This window comes from Brachionichthys hirsutus, chromosome 22 (assembly GCF_040956055.1).
Source record: "Brachionichthys hirsutus isolate HB-005 chromosome 22, CSIRO-AGI_Bhir_v1, whole genome shotgun sequence".
NCBI lineage: Eukaryota > Metazoa > Chordata > Actinopteri > Lophiiformes > Brachionichthyidae > Brachionichthys > Brachionichthys hirsutus.
The window spans coordinates 3,784,473-3,806,324 of record NC_090918.1 but is presented as its reverse complement, the minus strand read 5'-3'; the positions used below and the strand labels follow the sequence as shown (position 1 = coordinate 3,806,324).

General features: G+C 51.4%; 1 protein-coding gene across 1 annotated transcript; it reads left to right on the top strand.

Moving 5' to 3' along the window:
- The first annotated feature begins 1,467 nt into the window (after positions 1-1,467).
- Positions 1,468-19,883, top strand: LOC137910772 (transcription factor ETV6-like). Its single transcript, XM_068755174.1, has 8 exons — positions 1,468-1,794; positions 4,523-4,652; positions 13,213-13,377; positions 16,094-16,228; positions 17,550-18,137; positions 18,237-18,379; positions 19,024-19,124; positions 19,202-19,883. The coding sequence occupies exons 1-8, from the start codon at positions 1,765-1,767 to the stop codon at positions 19,302-19,304; spliced, it is 1,395 nt and encodes a 464-aa protein (XP_068611275.1). The 5' UTR covers positions 1,468-1,764; the 3' UTR covers positions 19,305-19,883.
- The last annotated feature ends 1,969 nt before the right edge of the window (positions 19,884-21,852 follow it).

Here is a 21,852-nt window from a genome sequence, read left to right as displayed (position 1 = left end):
CCATTTACTTATGATGAAGGCCTTTTCAAAAAATCATATCTTGTGAAATCTGCATTCAATTCATTAAACCCATGTGTGAGGGTTGCTATGGTGACTGCAGGTTGGTTTCCGCCCTGGACAGCTGCAGAGGCGTCGTTGAACTGAACGAGACGCACCTGTTGCACATCTCACCTGATCAGCTCCTGCCTCCTTGGGGGGGCAAGAGGACGGCATGTCCTCAGACCTCTCCTATGCTGTAATGTCAACCTCCAGCCCTGTTGTGGGCAGTGTGGCTGTTTCTGTGTGGGTGATCACCGTCTGTCACCAGTGACCACACACACCGACGGTTTCCCGTCTGGATCATCGAGGAGCAGCCGTTGTACAGTTGATATATTTTTTTTGTAAATAAATGTGTTATTACAACATCAAAAGTTCTTTTTAAGTGTTGTTTTTATTATTATCTGGAAGTAAACAACTGCTGAGATGTGTGATGTGTCACTAAAGCAATAAATATTAGGGTTAAAGTCACCGATCAGCGAGAAATTGTTGCACAAAAGCTCTTTTTCTCCGTTTTCTGTTAGAAAACGCTGACTTCGGTGATTTCTGCCTCTCTTCAACAGACAATATTCTTTAGAACGGGAAAAGGTAGGAACACGCTTTCTTTTCCTGATGAAAGATGTTTGTCTGCATAGTCATAGTCACAGTAAATAATATTCTTTGGGTCTTGAAATATCGGATGAAATGAGGGAAACCCGCTGGTACTGAGCGTACGGCTGAGCTCACGGCGGCACCAAGAACCAAGAACAATCTAGAACCTTTTGAAACACCAACTTTGCCAACAACCTTTTTTGATGAAGCTAAACTGCCCCCCCCCCCCCCCCCCCCCCAATATATATATATATTTTTTTTTACTGCACTTTATAGTGGCTTGTATTGTGCCCCCCCTGGAGTTAGTCTCAGATCACCACTGGCCCGGATTTAACCCTTTCAATGCCATTGACGTCTGTCTGAAACCCAAACATTCCCTGCCAACCCTGCCTTTGAATTCTGCGTCTCTTCAAAGGCCAATAACTCCAGAACAAAAACAAAATGGGAGGAAACACTTTTATTTTTCCTGATTAAAGGAAGAGACCTCAAATCTTTCACTTGGTAAATTCCGTGTTTGCATCGTCACAGTAAATAATATTCTATATAATAACTATATATATATATGTAATTTATACATACTGTATACACATCTTACTGTGTATTTGTACACAGTAAACGACGCTGGAGTCCGCCTCGCGACCTGCAGCGACTTCCTGCTCCGGGTTCCCCTTTAAAAGGGGGCGGGGCTCGATGCTGGGAAGTCACGTCATTTCGCCGTTTTACACACATCCAGATCAATGAGAGAGAGAGGGAGGGGGAGAGAGAGAGAGGGAGAGAGAGAGAGAGAGAGAGAGCGAGAGAGAGAGAGAGAGAGAGCGGGGGGGGGGGCTCGTTAGTGTCTCTCTTCCAGGAAAGGGTTTTAACCAGCGCGCTGCCGACGGAGGAAGGAAAACGGGGGCACGAAAGAAGTTTCCGCACCGACAGCCGCGACATGGACGCGGCGGGCAGGTAGAAGAGAACGAGGAGGCCACATGAACGGCAACAACAACAACAACAACAACAACAACAACAAGAACAACAACAACAACAACAACTTCTCCCACAAGAGCGAGCCGAGCCGCCGGAGCGCAGCTGCTCCTCCTGCTCCTCCTGCTGCGCCTCCGCGAGCAAAGACCCGGGAGGAGTTGACGGGAGAAGATGTCCGAATCTTCCTCCTCGGCGACCAAGGTGACCCCGTCCCGCTCTTTGTCTCACTTTGCTGTTGAATGTCCCCCCCCCCGTCCCCCCCCCCCCCCCGGGCCGCGGCTGTGCGTTCAGGCTAGCTGCTCGTGTAGCCGCCGCGGCGCCATTCACTTTGTTTTGCTAGTCATCTGTTGCTCCTGCACGCGTTGGGGGGGGGGGGGGTCGTGACGTGGTCAGTGTTTGATCTACAGCCCACGGAGTGATCGATCCGTTCAGACACGTATTGATCACCGATCGGAAGCTTATTAACTTCCTCCCAGATCCAGCTGTAACACATACTGGTGATCGATCAGTCGCCATTTCATTCATTTGATCTGCTTCTGTCTGTGACGAGTGTTTTGAGGGGGGGGGGGGGGGGGGGGTCTAGCGTGGGCTTATCCCTTTCTAATACACTGACAGGAGGCATCGACTTTAGGGCTCGATTGGTTCATGTAATCGATTTAATCAAACACGTAGCTTGAATCAGTTTTTCATCAACCCCACTGATTGTGGCTGAATAACTGATTGATCAAACACCAGTTTGGGACATTGATCAATAAGGAGGCTAACTATCGGCCTATCGGCCGGAGCCTGACGAAATGAACGTTTTGACTTTTACAGATTAGACCTGCAAACAATCCCAATCTACTCTGTGCCTGCCGTAATCAATCACTCATTAATCAGTAACGGAAAGCTGCAGCCCTTTTTTAAAGCCGGAACTTGTGCGTCGCTGTTGATCGGATTGATCAGAGTGAATGATTTCTGCATCTCACCGCTCGTCGTGGCTTCTCAAAGCTGAGCATTTGCTGCTGTTGTCAAATATTTACATTTTGGAGCCGAGATAGAAACATTAAAGGAGGACTAAAAGTGATCCATGGCATTTTGTTTATGGGGGGGGGGGGGGGGGCATTTTCTCATTACGCACCTCACTCTGAAGTTCATCACAGCCGATGGAGGACAGGACACCCCCCCCCATCCACCCCCAACCAGCCCCGTAATCTGAACAGCTGAAGTCTTAGAGGCTGGAGGGAGGAGGAAATAAAAGACTTCCAGATTATTGCTTGGCAGGAACTTCCTGGTGCGTACAGTTGGTGCGTGCGTGTCTCGGAGTGGGGGGGGGGGGGGGTGTGTGTGACAGCGTAAAAAAAACGCACCAAATGTTCCAGCCAGAGGGAAGCCAGGGAATGATTTGTGACATCGCTTATCAGCGTCTTTTTCCTTACCTGCGTGTTTATTTTAGGGCTGTAAATAACATTGATTTCCTCTGGCAATGAGGTAATAATTTGCCTGGGATTGGCTGGATTACGCAGATTAGGCCTCGTGGTCGGAGAGATCCTGTGTTGCTCTGGATCGATGGGTGGATCCGTGGATTTGTTTTCCACCGAGTCGAACCGAGCGACGGTTCTGAAGACACGCGTGTCGTGTTGGAGTTCAAATCCGAGGCGAATTTAATCTAAAGGGGCCGTTGGGCCTCGCTGGAGGTGTTTCGCCCTGATCCGAACTGCTCTGTCGTCATTGTCGAGTCATTGTCGAGTCATTGTCGAGTCACGAAACATCAGGAAGCAGAGAAAAACGCCAGCAGCAGTCCCAGAGAAGAGACGATCATCTGACAGGTGGTGCAATAAAGAGTAAAGACGTTCAGTTTACGGGGAAACGGAGTCAGACTCGTGTTTGAGAAGCTGAAACAAACAATGTCGAGGGGGGGGGGGGGGGGCTAAAGCAATAATAATAACAGTAAAGAAAAAGTAAGCTGGTGATTTTCGTGTCTCATTCGAGTTGGAACTCAAACTCCGGGGACTTGTGACGGGTGTTAGTCACATCGCTTTGATGTCTTATTTATTAACATGGAGATAAAATAAAAATAAAAGTTACAGCCACTGATCATATCAATTCATGCCCAAACAATTATCACTTATTGATAATTGTAAAAATCCAGAGAAAATATTTTGACTTCATGCTTTGTTTTTTTATGACTATGAAATTAAAGTGGTATTTGTGGACTGTCGCTTTGATGTTTAAGAAGCAGGACACACTTTAAAGGTGTCCTTTTAATTGTTATGTAATTACTTTTGGGTTTCTGAGTCTCTCATGAATCTGGAAAACCGTCGTCCTGGTTTACCGTTCAGCACCGGCCAGTTCAGGATGGTAAAAAGTGATGCCGAGTATTTCAGTGTACAGTGGCAGGCCAGTGTGTCTCTTTATTAGAAGCTCCTGTGGGACCCCCTGTGGGACCCCCTGTGGGACCCCTCTGGCACCGTGGGGAGGTGGCGGGGGGCTGTTTGGGTTCGGGGCCGTTGTCTCTTTATTAGAAGCTCCAGTGGGACCCTTTTGGGACCCCTGTGGGACCGCTGTGGGACTGCAGTGGGACCCCAGTGGGACCCCTGTGGCACCGTGGGGAGGTGGCGGGGGCTGTTTGGGTTCACGGCCGGTGTGTCTCTTTATTGGAAGCTCCAGTGGGACCCCCTGTGGGACTGCAGTGGGACCCCCTGTGGGACCCCTGTGGGACCGCAGCGGGACCCCTGTGGCACCGTGGGGAGGTGGCGGGGGCTGTTTGGGTTCAGGGCCGGTGTGTCTCTTTATTAGAAGCTCCAGTGGGACCCCCTGTGGGACCCCTGTGGGACCGCAGCGGGACCCCTGTGGCACCGTGGGGAGGTGGCGGGGGCTGTTTGGGTTCAGGGCCGGTGTGTTGCAGAGCTTTGTGAGCCATGCTTTGTGTCTCTGTGTCTATTCATAGCTGGAGAGGAGCTCTTTCAGTCCTTCCGCGAACCCGTTGCCAAACTCCACTTCCTCCCCCGTCCATGCTCCCGCCGCGAGGCCAGCCAGTCGAATGGAGGACGAGCCTGCCAGGCTGCCCGTGCACCTGCGTGAGTCTCTCTCTCTCTCTCTCTCTCTCTCACACACACACGCACGCACACACACACACACACAGTTGACCTGTGGGTCATCCGGACAGATTGATTTTCACCAGCGTTTTAACATCCTGACGTTTCTGTTCGTGCCACCTTGGGGACGTCCCGTCAATCAAACGGCGTGACCAATAGCAGAGCTCGTTCATCTCGATGCCGCAGGAACGCATGTAAACACAATTCACCCTTCGCATTAGTCAGTATTTTGATGGACAGTTTGTGGGGTAACTACCAGAACAATAATCCTCTGGTGGGGTAAAGACCGGAACTATAATCCTCTGGTGGGGTAACTACCAGAACTATAATCCTCTGGTGGGGTAACGACCGGAACTATAATCCTCTGGTGGGGTAACTACCAGAACTATAATCCTCTGGTGGGGTAACTACCGGAACTATAATCCTCTGGTGGGGTAACGACCGGAACTATAATCCTCTGGTGGGGTAACTACCGGAACTATAATCCTCTGGTGGGGTAACGACCGGAACTATAATCCTCTGGTGGGGTAACTACCGGAACTATAATCCTCTGGTGGGGTAACTACCAGAACTATAATCCTCTGGTGGGGTAACTACCAGAACTATAATCCTCTGGTGGGGTAACTACCAGAACTATAATCCTCTGGTGGGGTAACTACCAGAACTATAATCCTCTGGTGGGGTAACTACCAGAACTATAGGCCTCCCAAATGGCGAGTCTTCTCCCCAAAGAGCGTACATTTGCAGATGATCTTCAGCTATCCGCTGCTAACGGCTGCTAGCTGCTTAATAGTCTCCAGGATGTGGGGTTGGACACACGGGGACATCGTCCAGACGTCACGCGTGTCCTGTTCGGCCGTCTCACCGCCCGTCTCCTCCTGCGGATGCGATTCCACCACGTCGACTCAGAACAAGCCGCGTGGCGTTCGGGAAGTCGTCGTCCGTGGGTTTTCCTGCAGCGCTTGCTGTGATGTCTGCTCTTACCTGAGAGGAGGCAAACAATCTCCAGGATAAATGTGTTTATTAAGAGGTAGCAACATCAGTGGCTCGCCGCGGCTCAACCAATCACAGAGCAGGTGGGGCTGCAGCTGTGCCAGGAGGTGGACGCCATGTTCAAAGCGGCCTTATCTGTACATCGGTCAATATTTAACTACGTCTTTTTTTTCTTTCTTGCAAGTGTGAAGTTCAGGGCTTTTATTCGGGGGGGGGGGGGCGAGCTGGGCAGCTGCGCCGGCTGAGGCGCACGGGAAACTCCCTCAAGCCACTTCCCCTTTTGCATTGTTGCACAAAAAGGAAGAGCGCTCAACAGGTCCGCGTTGAGCTTCCTGTCGAGCTAACCGACGGGTCAGTTTACGTCCAGAGACGTGTGGAAGTCCCGCTTCGTTGTAATCCGCGTTCGAGCTCGCACGTGAATCTCGCACGTCTGCAGGTCAGGAAAACACGCCCCCCCCCCCCCCCTCATACAGACGGCAGCATGTCTTTGTCACCGCTCACACGGACTCTAAGACGTCTCCGCCTGTCCTTTCTCCTCCGGCCTATCTAAACACACACGTGTTGGAAAACAAGCTGTCCATTAACCCCCACACACTCGGAGGGAGATTTGTCCTGAGGGGTGGGTGAGAGGAGGAAGAGAGTGGGAGGAAGGGGGGGGGGGGGGGGTAAAAAGACAGAAAGAAAAAGAATGAGGGAGGAAATTGCAGTGTGGGCAGAAATCCGCCTTCTCCATTTCCTGGAGAGGAAGTGGATTAGATCGGGGAGCGTTGCAGCTCCTCGCCGGAGAATGCGACCAGACTCGCTTTTAACCCTTTCAGCCAGACGTCGCCGTAACGCGCCACAAAACCCGACTTAATGAAAATACAGATCGGGTCAATTCTCCCCGCCGCCTCGAGCGTTTTCATACGTTCCTTTCCCACTCGCTTTAGATCCTCGGCTTCGTCTTTTCGTGTGTGTGTGTGTGTGGGGGGGGGGGGGGTTGTTTTTCATTCCTCCCTGTCCCACGTGTTTCCTTTGCGATTCTCTGAAACTTCAGCGAAGTAAATGGAAGAAATCTCTCCGCGTGCCTGAACAGACATTTTCAGTTCAATGTTACCGAAGAAAAAAATAGAATCTTTTGCTCCAGATATTCTCGAGATATTTCGTAAAGTACACGATGCATACTATAAATACCGTTTTAACGTTCATCGAATTCAGATTAGAGGCTGCAGCATAGGGCAGAAAAAAGTTGTTAAATAATATTTAATGCGCTCAAACTGTTTCTGATTGGTCCACGCAGGTGCAGGAATGGCATCAAAACTCTCTCTGTAGCTAAAGTGTGTTTCTTTTTCTTGTCTTTGCGCATTGTAGCGCTGTTAGCACGAAGAGCGTAGATTTACGGAGGCGAACGTCCACCCGGCTTGGACTTTTACACGCGAGTGGAACCGCGTGTAGTAGAAGACATAAAATACACGCAAATGTGTTTCCTTGTTTCTGTTACGCTTAAAGATTCACATAAACCGCGTCACTAAAGGGATTATCCGGCAGTGTGAGTCAGCAGCTAGGTGAACGTGCAAAGGTTTCGTTCGTCGGCGGAGGCGTCCTGCCGGCGATGTCTTCTTCTCTGTGCGCTCAAAGGGATTTCGCCACCTTTTCATAATAAAGCGACGCAGATTTTAAGCTAGCCGGAAATTCGTCGGGTTTTAATTCAAACCAAATCCGGGCGACGTCCCTCGACATATTATCGCCCACGTCCTCGGAGCGTGACGCGGGCGAGCGCTCGCCGGTGGGGGGGTGAATTATTGAAAGGTCTGAAGAACAAGGAGTTTCAATAAACACAAAAAAATGCCATCGGCAGAAATAGAAACGTCTTCGCTGGACGACCGGAGAGATCCATGTCCATGGAAACGAGGCTGCCTCGGGGTGCGAGTGTCTGCGTGCACGGCGCGCTCGCAGCTGGGTTTGTGCACTGTGCACGCTTGTGCGAGTGGGTGGATGAGTGTGAGTGAATCTTTGTGCAAAGCTTTGCCTGAAGTCGTGTCGGTGTGTACGCATTACTGCTTCCCGTGGTCTCTTGATGTCTTTGTGCCATATTCCTCAGTGTGTGTGCGTGCGTGTGTGTGTGTGCGTTTGGTGTATAAAGAGTTTTTCTGAGGGGAAATTTCCCGCCCTTGGAAGCCGCGCTTGTCCTCAGGAATTTCCTGAGTGGGCAGACGGCGCTTCCTGAATAAATGTTGTTGTTGTTGTTGTTGTTGCCGCCCGTGTGTGTTTTTACTGGCTCCCTTCTCTACTCTGAAAGGGAAACTGTTCTCACATGGTAGCGGGTGAGCTGAGCCGCAGCCCCCTTCTCTTCCTGTTCGCGACACACACACACACACACACACACACACACAAATGGCGTTTCTAAGCGCCACGATGAACGCACTCGGGTCACCGACTGATGGCGGGATCGGAAAAGTCACCAAAGTGCAAATGTTCTTCCTCTCGATAACTCTCCGGATGACAGTTTTATTTTGTGTGTGTGTGTGTGTGTGTGTGTGTGTGTGTGTGTGTGTGTGTATCTCCATAAACAGTTTCTCTTTGCCTCTGCAACGCAGTTGAAGTATTTTATGTCTCCTATCAGTCCAGTGTGAGACGATGATCGAGTGCAGGTTACTCGAGGACAACCTGCAGAAATGAGAGTCTCATGGACAGACGGAGACAACGCTGCTCTAAAGGGGGCGGGTCCCATGATGAAACACCCATCAAATAAAAACACATTCTTTTATTGGGCTTAACTTCCCCCCGTCTTTCACTATATATATATATATATATTTCACTCTATTTTCTCAGACATTTTTCTAGGAGCACAAGATGTTCTGTCAAAGGTCTTCCATGCGTGCAACCAAAGAAATCACCGGCGCCGCCCGTTGATTGACAGAAAACACAAAAGTGTGGACGCCCCAGAAAGTGGAACAAAATAAACGGCAGCGAGTTTGCGCCGTTGCATAATGAGACACGATGGATTTCCACGCGTGCAGCCTGGGACGGGCGTTCGCCAGCGCTCCATTGTTTAACGCGGCCACGGAGGAGGCTGAAACCGTACGAAACGCTGACGCCGCGTTCTCATTGGCGAGAAAGCAAAGCGCCGGCGCCGGGCTTGCAGGGGCGTGTCGGCCCCGGCTTTCAGGCAACAAGCAAAGGACCTTTTGGTTTCTTTAGCAAATGTCTTTGGAGGTTCTGCATTTAAAAAAAAAAAGAAAAAGTCTCCCACACAAAGGGAAGAGTGGCGGTTGGATCCAGGAACTAACCTGAGCCATCTCGCTGCTGCGCCCGACGGCAAACAGGTCGCGCTGCTTCCTGGCCGTGAAGGTTCTGCGTGATTGATGATCTGTTTCACGTTTGTTTTGACTGGATGGCGTCCAGCTTTGCCGGACTGGGGCAGGCGTGCGCACGCCGGTGGAGGAAGCGCGGGACGGATGTGAAAGGGAGGGGATTATCCGTGACTGAAATGTAAAGGTTTACGTGCACGAGTCGGTTCCACGCCCACCTGACGGGGAATAAAGGTAGAGAGAGACGCACGCTTTCATACCGACGCGACCCGGAGTCCGTGTCAGAAGGTCACGGCCGGCGCTCCTCCTTCCTCCTCCGCCGTCTAGGGAAAGGAAAATCTTTCTCTTCTGAGATAGCGAGACCAATATCCGCCTACTTCTGCTCGGGAGAGAAAAAGCAAACATTTACCGAAGACTAAGAAGCTTTGAGACGGGAGAGCAAAGTCCCCGTCTCACCGATGCAGCAGCGCTTCTTAGTTTTATAGTTCATTCGGTGCAAGCCCGCTGTGCCACATTGTTTTGCGCATCGGATGCGACTCTCCGTATATTCCGGCGGTTGAACGTCAGGGGACGGAAAACAGCAGCTCAGACTCGTCGTCTCGCATGAGTCAAAGTCAAAGTTTTACAATCATGAGAAACGGAGTTCTTGGATACGTGTGACGCACTGGAGCTGCTTGGAATGACCGACTAACATTCACGGCCTTCGCTTGGTCTGTACGCAGAACCGCACGTTCGCACCTACGGACAAGCTAGCACGTGTCTTTTGGTGGTTCGAGGAAGACGGAGAACTTTGGTTTCCTTTGGATTGGTTAGTTATTACTTTTCCAACGGATCAATTGACGGACAAAAATTGAATTGTTTGGTATTTGGTAAAGATTTTAGGTTTGAGCTCTCACACGTCGGACAAGATGGTCGAGCGTCACAGCAGGACGGCCCTCGTTAGCTCGTCTGGCTGGGGGGGGCGGGGGGGGGGCGTCCAGGGCTTCTGTACCGCAACAATGAAACGAGATACCGGTGATCTCATCCTCTTCTTCCCTTCATTCATTCCAATCGCTTATGGGTTGCCTTGGCAACTTGTGTGTGTGTGTGTGTGTGTGTGTGTGTGTGAGAACATGAACGTGGGCCTGAGAACCCAGAGCGATGTGTCATCAGAGAGGATTAAAAGCCCCCGGTTTAGTCATGTGATGCATGACGGTTTTATTTTATGTGACGCAACAAGCGTCGAATCGGACCGAGGCTGCGTTCACACTGCTGGGGGGGGGGGGCTCGCCTGCGCAGAGGAGGACACGGGGACGTCGCGCGGCGCGTGCCGCCCAGTGGACGGTGACGGTGGAGCCGATGTGGCAATTTTTTTAAAACTGTTGTCCGACCGGAGCCAGAATATTTAGAAAAGGAAGAGAGCCAGGTATCGGTGACGCGTAGGTCGGATAAATGCCACCTGGCCGCATGGCCGAAGATCGGATACGTATCGGATTTCGGACCACATAGCCAAGTGGGCTGATCCGATCGGATCTGCGTCGTTCAGACTGTAGACTTGTGATGTAAGACTAGAAGAGGCTGGAGACGCAGGCGAAGCCTTCGGTGACTCGACCCAGACTTGTCGACTCGACTCCCTGAAGACTTGATTCATGGACCGATGTAAACAAAGATCTTTCATTTCTGCTGGACGTCGAGACCGAAGGTCGGATCATCTGAAGACTTTTAAAAGCAAATATTTTTTTGAAACCAGACTTGGAAATGGATCTGGCTTCCGGGATTAGTGAATTAGGCTTGAAAACGAGTTTCTTTTCGTTTGGAGCGTGTTCTGATCTCGAAGCAGCCGTTAATCGCGGATCGATCGACCGGCGGCTTTTGGCTAACGCGGCGTTGACGTCTCGAGTCGTTTCACTCCCCATAAGGAAGTCCTGAGAGCAACGGACCAGGAAGCTGGTGCGACGATAAGAGGAAGTCCGCGGCGTTGGAGTATAAAATGGAGTATAAATGGAGTATGAAATGAAGGCTCGTGCATTTTGCCTGTGTTGGTTGCGTCAGACTAGTGGAAGCAATCTGCTGCGAGCATGTGTTCGAGCCCCGTGTTCCACCGCGGGCTGCACCTCAGGCTAGTTTACCTCTTCTGCCTCTTTCCCCTCGTCCTCCTCTCGCTAATCACTCTTTCCTTTCCGTTTCCTCTCTTCCTTTTCTACTTTTTGAGACTCGCTCCTAATAAACCACCCCCGGCTTCACTCTCTAGCTTTGCCGCTGGAAGCTTCCTGTGCTGAAACGGAGCCCACGCTGGATTGCTTCCTGCCAGAGTGCGTTGCGGGACACATTAGTTTGGGCCTCCTCCTCCTCCTCCTCCCCTTGTTGCTTCTTCCTTTGGGTTCTGTGCAGATGGCTGAGGCCGGCAGGCCGGATCTGGGAGGTTTTTTTTTTGGTAAAGCCGTAGCCCTCCCCAGCCCTGCTGTGACCTTGTGACCCCGGCTGCACCGCTGCCTCGATGCTCAGCCCACAGAGGTGAACAGCTGGCGCAGTCGAAGCAGATGGCAGCTTGATTCACTACTGATTGTCTGTCGATGATGCATTCAGGTTCGTCCCAGCGCTGCTGCTGTTGTATATAATCCCGTAACGTTTAAATAAAACCAGAGGAAGAAGATCCAAGAAGGACGTTTTAGAAATGGAGATTAAAATATGCTCATTTACAGTTTCTTTAAAAGGCCAGGGGCCACGGATAATGTAGTTCCACTAGCTCTTGTGCTTGTGAAACACCTGTATCCTATCTGTTGACAAGCTGAGGGTCAGCGCTTGACTGGCTGTAAGCTGTGCTTCAGATAACCTCGGCCATCCCCGGCGTATCAACCGACTCGAGGAAAGGCAAGAAATGGGAATCTGACAAGCTAGACGGGGTTTCATTCTATATCGATTGCTCTCTGAAAACTTCCTCTGTTTGACGGGTGGGGGGGTGGGGGGGGGTGAAAGCGAGCACAAGGTTCCTATTACTTGTGTGACGGTGACATTGGCGGCCGAAGATAACAGCTGCCCGACTCCCAGAGGAAGTGTTTGAGGCCTGGCGATAAGTGAGATGTGAGAAACGAGTGTCTCTGCTCTGTCTGGGTGTTACTAGGCTATGGGCTATTTGTGTGTGTGTGTGTGCGTGTGTGCGTGGGGGGGGGGGGGGGGGTGGAAACGAGACGCAGGTGAATCGGAGTCGTGCGCTACAGAGAACACAAAATGCTGAAAGGAGGCGTCGGCGTTAACCAGGGTAAATATAGATCCTGTTCTATCAAACGAAGAATATCAGTTTGACAACATTTGAGAGATTTGTAGGTGAGTCTATTGGAAATATTAATAAAAAAAAATACAATCTCCGCAGAATAATTTTACTGTGAGAAGAACGGTGACTCGCGCCATCCTTACCGGTGGAACAGGGAAGGGTTCCGGTTCCTCCTCTTCTTCACACTGTGCTCCTGGTAGCCGCTGTGATCTAATCCCAATCCCTCCTAACACAGCTGGCACTTTCAAGCGGAGCTTCTGCTCTGTGCTCGTTTTTATGTCGAGGAGCGAGTCTGTGTTAGATCTTTGGTTAGACCCGGAGTAGGCCGAGGAGGTCCGGCAGGGCGAGGCTTTAACTTTTAATTCATTCATTCATTCATTCATTCATCTTCTTAACCGCTACCGGGTCGTGGATAACTCCGATCCATTCTTGAAACTGTTCAGATTTGACTTTTCTTTTTGCCTCTCGGTGCACGTTGGTGAACAATGCAGCCGTTGCCGCGGCGATGAGAGAACCATGTCGGCGTTAGAGAGCGCGGTCGTGTCTCTGCTGTGTTTATGCACAAACTAATAAAGTTGTCTGTGTGAAGTTCAGAGAGCAAAGATCAAATGAAATAATGGTCGGACCCCCTCCCCTCCTTTTTATCCGCTCTGTACCCCCCCCCCCCTCTGCTCCTCTCACTCTGTCTCCTCCCCCATCTTTTTTTTCTTCATCTTTGCTGCCGTTCCCGTAATCACTCCTCCTTTTGGCTTTTATCTCCACTTCCTCAATATCCTTTTTACTGCCTCCTTCCTTCCCCTCTCACTCCCCCACCCCCTCCCCATTCTCTGCCTCCCCTCCTTCCTGTCTTTCCTTCTTCCTTCCTTCCTCACCTCCAACCCCCACCTCCTTCTGTCTTTTTTTTTCCTGTGGATGATTTTCTTCTATTTTTCTACTTCCTCTTTCGCTTTATTGCACCTCTCCCAAACTCTGGTCTCATTTCCCCTCACTCCCCTCTTTCCTGCTCCAGGTCTGCAGCCAGTCTTCTGGAGCAGGGACGATGTTGCCCAGTGGCTGCGCTGGGCAGAGAAGGAGTTCGCCCTGCGGCCGATCACCAGCGGTTCGTTCCAGATGAACGGTAAAGCCTTGCTGCTGCTCACCAAGGAGGACTTCCGCTACCGATCGCCCCACTCTGGTACGCTGGACCGCTGATATTCCAGGCTGGGAAGCACGGAAGGACTCGGGGAAAGGTTTAGCACACTTTCAGCGATCGTATCGGATGTGATCCTGGATGGAAAACTAGTTAGATCAGATCTGGATTATGCAGCTAAACTATTAGACGCAGAAGGACTTGGATCTAAATAAATGCAGAGATAAATTTGCTCACAGCAATATTTAAAATATATATATTCAAAATCTGAGCTTTGTGCTAATACTAGAGTTTATTATTTTTATGGGCAAAAAAAACTACAGTGGGGGAGGGCAGTGGTGTCAGGCCACACTGCTGCAGCGTGGCTGGGGGAGGGGGGGGTGGGGGGTGGGAGGCGGTTGATCAGGAAGTACAAACCAACCTCAACTGTTACCCTGGGAGGAGACTAGAAAAATAAAGTCCACTTTCTGGCTGTTCTTTGAAACATTACAGAGACGAGTCTCTTTCACCTGGTGGAGGCAACATATTCCCAACAAGAGGGAACTGGGAATGTTAGGAATAGTGCTCATTATAAAGGCCTTTTATAATATATTAGATGTTGTAAGGAGGAATCTGTGGTCGCTGGGAAATGTGGCCCGGCTGGCAGCCGTTTCATTTTCAACCCTGCAGAAACGATCATTTCCTTGGAAGACGACGAGGCCCGATTCCTCCTCACAGGTGTCGTTAGTGGCGTTCGGGAATGAGTTGGGAGACGGTTTAATGTGCCATCAGCTCGTTTATTTAAAGTCACACAGCCGGCGAGGAGACAAAGCCGTCGCTGCTGCGTCTGGCGGTGGTTAACGCGTGATTTCAGGGAACGCGCCGCAGCTTCTGGCTCGTGATTCGTTCTCACGCTCCCGAGGGGGCATCGCAGACGAGCATTTCCCATCAGCCCCATCTGTGGAAACTCCAATCGCGTGTGATGTCCGATAATCGGCCACGCTAGTCATAATCTGAATATCATTCAAGGCAAACGTGGATTGATTGAATAAAACTTTATTGTCTCTGTTTGAAAAGGGACAGAGAAATCGGTTTGGCAGCTCTCCAAGGGCGTGCAGCCAATACAAATACACAAACGTGTTCTGTTGATTGAGGCCGGGGAGGATATTTGACGGTCGGCGTGTTTGTTTCGTTTCTAGTTACCGTCGCTCATCATGATAAACTCGTGACAGCGTTTTAAACCCAGACGCAACATAAACCATCAGGATGCAGGCGTCCCCAAAACTGCAACTCATTGTCACAGGACCTGAAAGTGAGAACTGAAAGGAGTGTGTGTGTGTGTGTGTGTGTGTGTGTGTGTGTGTGTGTGTGCGTGCGCATTCACTTCCTTGTTGTGCCTCAACAGCCGTTAATGCAGTGCAGGTTGTCAGATCGCATCCAAGATAGCCGTGGCGTTAAACCCCTTCGTCACGCCGAGGCAGGAACTGGAGGTGTTCAGGAAGAGAAAGAACTTCCTGCTCCGCCTTTGTTCCTGGAGCAGCGCTCTGTGGAAGCAAAACGCTAGCTTCCTTATGAGAGGGGGAACTCGGCTCAGAGGGAGCCAGCACCTTAGCTTCCCCCCCCCCCCCCCCCCCTCCTGGGTGCCCAGATTAGGAAAGAAAACTGAGCAGCGAAGGAGACACGGGCTGCAAATCTCTGAGATACGAAAGTCCTTTATGGAGTGACGAGGGCGTAATGGCAACGCCGGATAAAAAGCGTGGCTGCTTCACTTGAACGTACCGCTCTGGATGAAACGCGCTTCGTTTCTAAAGGGACCCTGGACTCTCACTAGAAGGACTTCACTGCGCATGAATAATCCCCCGGGGCCGAGGAGGGCGCTGCCGGAGCTCTGCAGCTGATGGAGCCGTCGTCTTGGCACCGCGGTACGAGCAACTGGCCGATTGTCCTCACTTCAGACTCCTGAAAGGTTCATGTGGGACACTGACCAACAGGAGGGGCAGTGTTCGTGGGCCAGGAGGCCCAGTGGCCGCCGGCACCACTACGGAATGCTGGGATGCATCTTTTAGCATCCCGCCCTCAGCTGCAGCTCTTCCAACAGACCAAGAGAGTCGATGGCAACATCGCACTCCTGCCTTCTTTGTGCAGATACGAGGGCGATTAGGCGTGCCAGAGTAGCCGTTTCTCTGCGGCTAGGCTAGCAGCCACGCTTCCACGCTTCCACGGCGGAGTAGCCGTTTCTCTGCGGCTAGGCTAGCAGCCACGCTTCCACGGCGGAGCAGCCGCTTCTCTGCGGCTAGGCTAGCAGCCACGCTTCCACGGCGGAGTAGCCGTTTCTCTGCGGCTAGGCTAGCAGCCACGCTTCCACGGCGGAGTAGCCGCTTCTCTGCGGCTAGGCTAGCAGCCACGCTTCCACGGTGGAGTAGCCGCTTCTCTGCGGCTAGGCTAGCAGCCACGCTTCCACGGCGGAGTAGCCGTTGGTGTTTGAGTGGCACCGTTTCTGTCAGACTGCCGCTTCAGCATCGAGATATCGAGACAGTGATCATTTTGTTATGAAATATTTTTCCCTCGACGTCTTAAAAACGTCACCCCAGAATGACGTCTGTCTCCGGCGTGTCTTTTCCATTATTGCTCAAACTCCTAATGCCTGAGGAGCAAAGAGGAAGGAGAGGATCCTGATTCTGCGAATTATGCCACTGCTAACTTTCCCCTTTTTTTTTAAATGCAGGCTCTACAACTGCAGCCAGGGGACGTGTAGTAACCTTTGACCTTTGCGTCTCTGTAGGGGACGTGTTATACGAGCTGCTGCAGCACATCCTGAAGCAGAGGAAGCCCCACGCGTTTTACCCATCTGCGTACTTCCCGGGGAACTCCTTCCACTCGCTGCCTGAAAGCCCTGCGCAGCACCTGAAGCTTGAAGGTCAGTCGTTACAACCGGGTTCCTCGCTACGGATGACACGTCACCCAGCGTGCTAGTCGAGTTCAGATGAATCCAGCAGGACAGAATTCATTATAAACTAGCTAACCGCTGACAACGAGCGCCAAAATCAAAAGATGTGGATCGTTGAACGTTAAATCCGGGAATAATATAAACCTACTTTACAACAAGGAAGTAAAAAACAATTCACTGGCTACTAGATCAGCGTGCTGTAATCTTAATCTGAGCCTTTTGACTCGTCCACTTCAAGTAAACATGCATGGAGTCGGGAACAAACATTATTACTCTGTGTTTGCAGTACTGTGATATATCGAGTACTGTGTAGGTATTATTACTCACCCTGAAGGGTTCCATTCTCGCCAGTGTCCAGCCTTTGCTCACTGTAAATGCTGAACCGCTGATGTCACCTAGCTACAGGTCGGCTGATTGGTATGCAAATGAGCGAGGTGAGAGAGAGTATCGCCTAATTAAATGAATAAAAATGGATTGAATAAAGAAGACTATTTACTGCTTGTATCGGGATCACGTTTGAGCCGCATCAACAACGTCGGGGTAGAAATATTCAAACTGCTTTCCTGAAATGTGAAAAACAGAAGAACAGAGGTTCCCCACTCTACATATATTCACGTCTCGTAAATAAATGAATAAAACCCGAAACTGGATATTTCTGTTCAGACCCAGTAGGACACGATAACCTTCAGTGATACACGAGCGTTTTCTACAGCAGTCGTATCATCACATGCCAAAAGGGGAACCAGTTCCACAAGGAAATTCTGCTTTTAAACCAGCTTCAGGAGATCACATGACCTGCAGAAACAGGCCGCTGTGATTGGCTTGCTGGCGTTTGATACCATCGTCTTCTTCAATCTCAGCCCCAGAATTATGATATTATTTTCATGAAGAAACAACTTAAAGCAAAAACCCGAGAAACGCTATTGAGCAGCTTCTTCCTGTCTGTAGAACATTAGTGACATCTAGTGGTGGTTTGATGTTAAAACAGCATTATTTCCGACTCTTTTTACTTTTCCTGCCACTAAACAGGCTCCGTTAAACAGGAACAACGTCGATCACGTTTTATTTAACGCATCGGGTATTGATCCAGTTGCTCTGTGGATGAATAATGTAAGAGTTTTAGTTTTATGAAAACTCAAAGCTACCTGGTCGACAGTAACACAATGTAAAGCAGCAAAGTGTCTCCTTTCTCATTCTGGCGTCTCTGTTCTGTCTGGAAACAACTAAACGCTTCATTTAAACGTGTAGCTGCTGATGTTTATCGCGCTGCTTGTCTCTTTGGTAACCCCAGAAACGGTACGGCGGGCGCCACGTGGCTCCGACCCGCTCCCCCAGCATCCCCCAACCATCGAGCTGCGGCACCGCTCCCGCTCTCCTCACCATTCGACCAGGCGGTCGCCTCCGGAGCCGAACCATTCCCGCCCGGAGGAATCCATCCAGACCTTCTCCCAGCTGCCCGACAGCAACCACCACCTGCACGAGGAAATGTACCCTCTGTCGGTGTCGCCGACCGCGCCCAACGGCCGCTGCACGACTCCCAGGGAGGCGCCGTGTCCGGGAAGCCCCGGGGGACCGGAGGCAGGTCCGCCTCGCGTCATCCAGCTCATGCCCAGCGCCATCATGAACCCCCTGCTCCTCAGCCCGAGCAGGAGCAGCGGGGGCGCCACCATGGACTTCAGGCGCAGCGGGAACCAATCTCACGTGACTCTTGAGAATGGGCGCGAGGGGAAAGTCCACGGCCACCAACACCAGATGCCTCTGAGTCAGCAGCAGCAGCAGCATCTACTGCAGCAGCAGGAGGAGGCGCTCTACAGGAACCATGTCATCATGCCCGTGTCTCCTCCAGAGGACCAGCAAATGCCCATTGGCCGGATAGCAGGTAACCGTTACCCCCGTAGACGCGTCCGCGGTGACGCCAGCGTGTCGTTCTTCGGCTGTTCTGGACGCCGCTTCGTCCTAACTCTGTCGTGCGCTTCAGACTGCAGGCTGCTGTGGGACTACGTCTACCAGCTGCTGTCTGACAGCAGGTACGAAAACTACATCCGCTGGGAGGACACCGAGACCAAAGTCTTCCGCATCATGGACCCCAACGGCCTGGCCAGGCTCTGGGGCAACCACAAGGTGAGCAGTTCGGCGCCGTCTTTGTCCGGGCTGGGGGGCGGGGGGCTCACAGAGGTACGAGCCAACCCTGCAGCTCACTTGTGGAATCCAGCCCGTAAACTGAGACGCTCTCGGCAGACTGTTTACCAGCTGCTGTCTGCAAAAAAAACCCAAAACAACCAAAGTTAAAGCAGACCACCAAACATCAGACGGTGTTACCGTCTCGCTGTGAAGTCTTTAGCAGCTACAGCGTCAGCGGAGACAGAACCGGCCTCGGGGAGAACTCAGAGGAGCATCAGGAACTTCAGACGAATGTTACCGCGCTTAATCCGTGCTGACTGTAAATAAGATGCTAATTGCTAACTTTAAAGCTACATCAACTCAATGAAGCTGTGTTTGCAGCTTTTCTCCTGCCACCCCCCCCCCCCCACCCCCCGAGCGTCCAAAACAGTTTCTGGACTGTAGCTTCTCAGATCAAGCCGAGCACCAGTCATTGAATTGTGTTCTGATGGAAATGCTACTTTACCCAAATAGTACGGGCTTACAATCCTCTCCCTGTTTGAAAATGGCTAACGTGCTAGCCTGACCCAGGAATCTCTACACCGGTTGACCCTGGAAGCCTGTTGTTATTTCTGACAACACGCCTGTTCTCTTCCCTCTTCCAGAATCGGACCAATATGACGTACGAGAAGATGTCACGAGCACTGAGACACTACTACAAACTGAACATCATCAGGAAAGAGCCTGGACAGAGACTCCTCTTCAGGTGCGTCCACTTACAGACAGGATATTAGAAACGGACGGAAGCGTGTGTATAATGACTCTTAACTTGTTCCCAACCAGGTTTATGAAAACCCCTGACGAGATAATGAATGGACAGACGGACCGGCTGGAGCACATGGAGTCCGATACCGACGAGCAAATCTACATCAAAGAGGAATGCTGAGGAATTCTGGGGAAAACGAGAACTACTTACGACGACAGCCGCTGATGCCTTTCAGGAGTCGCTGTTGAATCTGGAGCGCGTGGACGTTTGCTAGCTAGGGTCCCGGACAGACCGATGAAGATTACCTCAGGAAGGAAGCGTTCCTGAAGCCCCGATAAAGAAACGACGCCGGCGCCCTCAGGAAGGAAGCGTTCCTGAAGCCCCGATAAAGGAACGACGCCGGCGCCCTCAGGAAGGAAGCGTTCCTGAAGCCCCGATAAAGAAACGACGCCGGCGCCCTCAGGAAGGAAGCGTTCCTGAAGCCCCGATAAAGGAACAACGCCGGCGTCCTCAGGAAGGAAGCGTTCCTGAAGCCCCGATAAAGACACGACGCCGGCGCCCGGTCGTCTCCCGATGGGCCGAGCTGAACGGACTTTCCCAGAGTTCCCTTTTCCTTCCGGATGAACTGCAGAAGTCGATCTCTTCGTGCTTGCGTCACTTTTAATATCGTCTCCTCGCCTGCGTTTTGCTTCGGGTTTTGCTGTTTGTACAGAATTGATTGTTTGAAAGGAATGTTTTCAACGTGGATTAAACATTTTTGAGCAAAGTCAGAGTGGAGTGCGTTTAAAAATGTCACGTGGTGGTGCCTGCCGAACGGCCACCAGGTGGCGGTGTTGGACCGTGAACTGCTCGACAGGTGGCGCTTCTGTCCGCAGGTTACACCTTCATATTTAACCCCCCCCCCCTCGCGACTCAATGCGTCTGCAGGGGAACAAGTTCGTGCTTCTGGCGGAGCTGATGACGTCACAGTGGGGAAACACGCGCGGATTATCTGAATGAATAGTTATTACCTATCATTGATCACGTCGGTGTGACGCTGAGCCACAGAAACAGAAATGTTCTCAGCTGATCCCAACTCGAACCACGTCATCATCGATCACATATAAACAACACGCGCTTCTGTGTGACGTCACAAATCTAACAAACCCTCAGCGGTAATCGGAGTACAGTAACGCGTTACTAGAGGAGGCAGCAGCGCTGCGCTCTGGAGTCTCCATAAAAGTTGGAGCGCACGGAGCCGAGCTGTCAGACCGGGATGAGACGCAGCGGAGCAGAGACCGGATCGATCAGGATGGATCCCACCTTGAGAGATTAATCTGATCCTCCGGGGGGCAGGTCCAGGTTTCTTCTGGACTTTGTGGGAATAAAGGGACTGGGGAGTTTCGGCTCTGCGTCTCTCCGAGGGAGGAGAATCCGGTTCCGGTAATCCTGAAATCAAAGCGACGGTCCCGTTTTACCGCCAGCCCGGGACGCAAATGTCTCCGCGTCACAGACACGCCCGTGGATTGTAGCAGCAGCCCCGCGGATGGTGTGAGAGGGCGTTAAGGCGCGGGACGGTGCGTAAAGGTGCGGGACGGGAGTGGGACGATAACAGGTAAGAGCAATTCATTCCGAGCCCCGCGTCGGGGCTGGAAGACTCCGGAGTCAGTTCCAGATCCGGAGTCAGTTCCAGATCCGGAGTTAGTCTCAGATCCGGAGTCAGTCCCAGATCCGGGGTTAGTCTCAGATCCGGAGTCAGGAGTCCGTCAGTCCCAGATCCGGAGTCAGTCTCAGATCCGGAGTCAGTTCCAGATCCGGAGTCAGTCTTAGATCCGGAGTCAGTTCCAGTGCAGTCGGGCCTCGTCCCCACAGGGAAGGTTTTAACGGGACTAGATCTGTGGCTGTCATCAATCGTTTCTCTTCGCTACATTAACGCCCATCAGATTGTCTGATTATTTTTTCCTGACTGATTCTACTTATTCACAGAGAATTCCAGTTTGATACTTTTATTCGTTTATTTTGCCACCGAGTCCATCGAACCAGGCTGGGTCTGTCTCAGAGCTTTGGTCTGAGGTGTGACATCATCACATTCATCATCATCGATAGCGATAGATCAATTTTCTCTGAGGATAACGTCGCCTGGAGCAGACCCTGCAGGACAACGCACACTCGTCCTCCGACTGCTCGTCCTCCGTCTGCTCGTCCTCCGACTGCTCGTCCTCCGTCTGCTCGTCCTCCGTCTGCTCGTCCCCCGACTGTGGAAGTTTTGACTCGTTGGGAACAAAAGCAAGAGTTGAGTTCAGGAAGGGATGAAGAAGACGATGGGATGAGAGGAAGAAAAGCCACCGAGATGACAGTTGTTGTACATTTCGTAGCGGTGGAGCTGCTGTGACGGCAGCCAGAGAGAAACTGCTGACCCTCGGAAACATTTCTGCCTTTAAAAGCAATTCTGAATTTAGGCTAAACAAAAGTGTGTAAAAGTGAAACTCCGACGGCTGCTTCGGTTTCTGCTCGTCTCCCGGGAAACCAGGCCTCCACGAAACACGGCGCCGATGACGAAACGAACAAAAAGCTGCTTTTCAGAACACGAAACAAACGCTATTATCTCGACTCTAATCTCAAAAAGCTCAAGTTTTCTATTTTCGTCTCTCCATCTGCTCGCAGGCGGAACTCCAGCGGCGTTTCATTCTTCTCCTTCGTGTGGAGCAATAAACGTCTCAGAACTTTCCCTTCAGGTCTCACGTCAAAC